General features: G+C 44.2%; 1 protein-coding gene across 1 annotated transcript; it reads right to left on the reverse strand.

Moving 5' to 3' along the window:
• Positions 1-560: 560 nt before the first annotated feature.
• Positions 561-1144, reverse strand: LOC135050530 (PRKR-interacting protein 1 homolog). The gene has a single exon (XM_063957003.1). It carries the CDS (start codon positions 1102-1104, stop codon positions 583-585), a length of 522 nt encoding a protein of 173 aa, XP_063813073.1. The 5' UTR covers positions 1105-1144; the 3' UTR covers positions 561-582.
• Positions 1145-1431: the final 287 nt, after the last annotated feature.

Below are 1431 nucleotides of genomic sequence, written 5' to 3' on the forward strand. Positions count from 1 at the left end.
AGCGAACAACTCGGAATGACCCCCAAGGTCCTTCCACCAGCTCCAGGAACATGGGAAATAACGCAAGACCTGGTTTTCCACACTTGCCACAGGCGCTCTTATGTTACAGCACCTTATTGTACAGCTACCTGCGCACCATTTTTTCACCGAAATTCACCTCCATTATCATTTTAACCAAATTACACAGAGCCATGAGAAGATGTGTGTCATCACTGTACATTGCCATGGGAACACTGACAGTCACTGTTAACTGTTGCTCTGTTTAGTAAATGATTCCTTTTCTAAGTGTGCAATAATGTTACCTCCTGTATCTCTGTGCAGAGTAGGATGCAAGCGTATAGTCACTGAAAACTGCTCTACATTTATAACTCATCAAGTCACGCTTTCATACGTAACATAAGTTCAGTAACAAACCCGGAAATTGTCCATGCCGTACTTGTAGTCTCTTGGCATCCAATCCTTACAAATGGTAAGAATCAACTGCAGTATGTAACACAATTTTTAATAAAAAAATGTATATATTTTGCCAGTTGAGGTAAAGTCCAAAATAGTTTTCTATTTTCCACTGATGAGCGTAATGGACTATTCATCGGAGTCTCCCTCTTCTTCTGAGCGGGACTCCTCAGCCTTCTGTGACTGTTTCCCATCTGTGCTTGCATCTACGTTTTCTTCTTTATTTGCTTTTTTAGCCTTTTTCTTCTCTTTTAATTTTTGCCGTTTCAGTCTGCGCTTTGCTGTTCTCTCCTCTGCCTGGATTTGTTTTTCCTTTAGTTTCCTTTCAAAGTCTTCATCTAACTTTTGAGGCTCCGACATTGCATCCATATATTCTTGTCTTTGATACTCCCTGCAACGAAGATGTCGATATACATGAAACTCGCCACTGCCAGCCCCAGCACTGGATCCCATAACATCTCGGACAAACTCCGGGGTGCTCCGTGGCATCCATTCTTTTGGCCTCTCGGGTATTGGAGCAGGTTTATTCGGATTCCTCATCAGCTGCTCCAGCCTCAGCCTCTGTTCGTCCGTGGCATTCTTGGGTATAATCAGCGGCTGCGGCTCTTTTTTAGGCCTGGTTGGCTTGGGAGCACCAGCTTCTGCCGCCATGCTATCTTCTTAGAGTTGTTTACATCGACGTGGACTGGTTTCTTCATAGAGATCAGCGTGTGTCGGGAGGATAATGATGATAGATCCCCCTCTGCAGCTACTTGCAGTCTTGCATTATAATCTGTAGTCTGTACTGTATGCCCCTGCGTTACCTGTTTAATGCATGAGGGCACCACCAAAGTTTTACAAAAGTAGGTGAAAAATAATATTTTTTCACCAAGTATTAAGGATGATGATAAGGCCCCTAAATCCCTGCAGTCGAAATGCCGGAATCCCGACACTATGCAGATGCCGACACCGGCAGCCCAAATAGGGTCACACGTCTGC

The sequence above is a fragment of the Pseudophryne corroboree genome, chromosome 2 (genome assembly GCF_028390025.1).
Source record: "Pseudophryne corroboree isolate aPseCor3 chromosome 2, aPseCor3.hap2, whole genome shotgun sequence".
NCBI classification, from domain to species: domain Eukaryota; kingdom Metazoa; phylum Chordata; class Amphibia; order Anura; family Myobatrachidae; genus Pseudophryne; species Pseudophryne corroboree.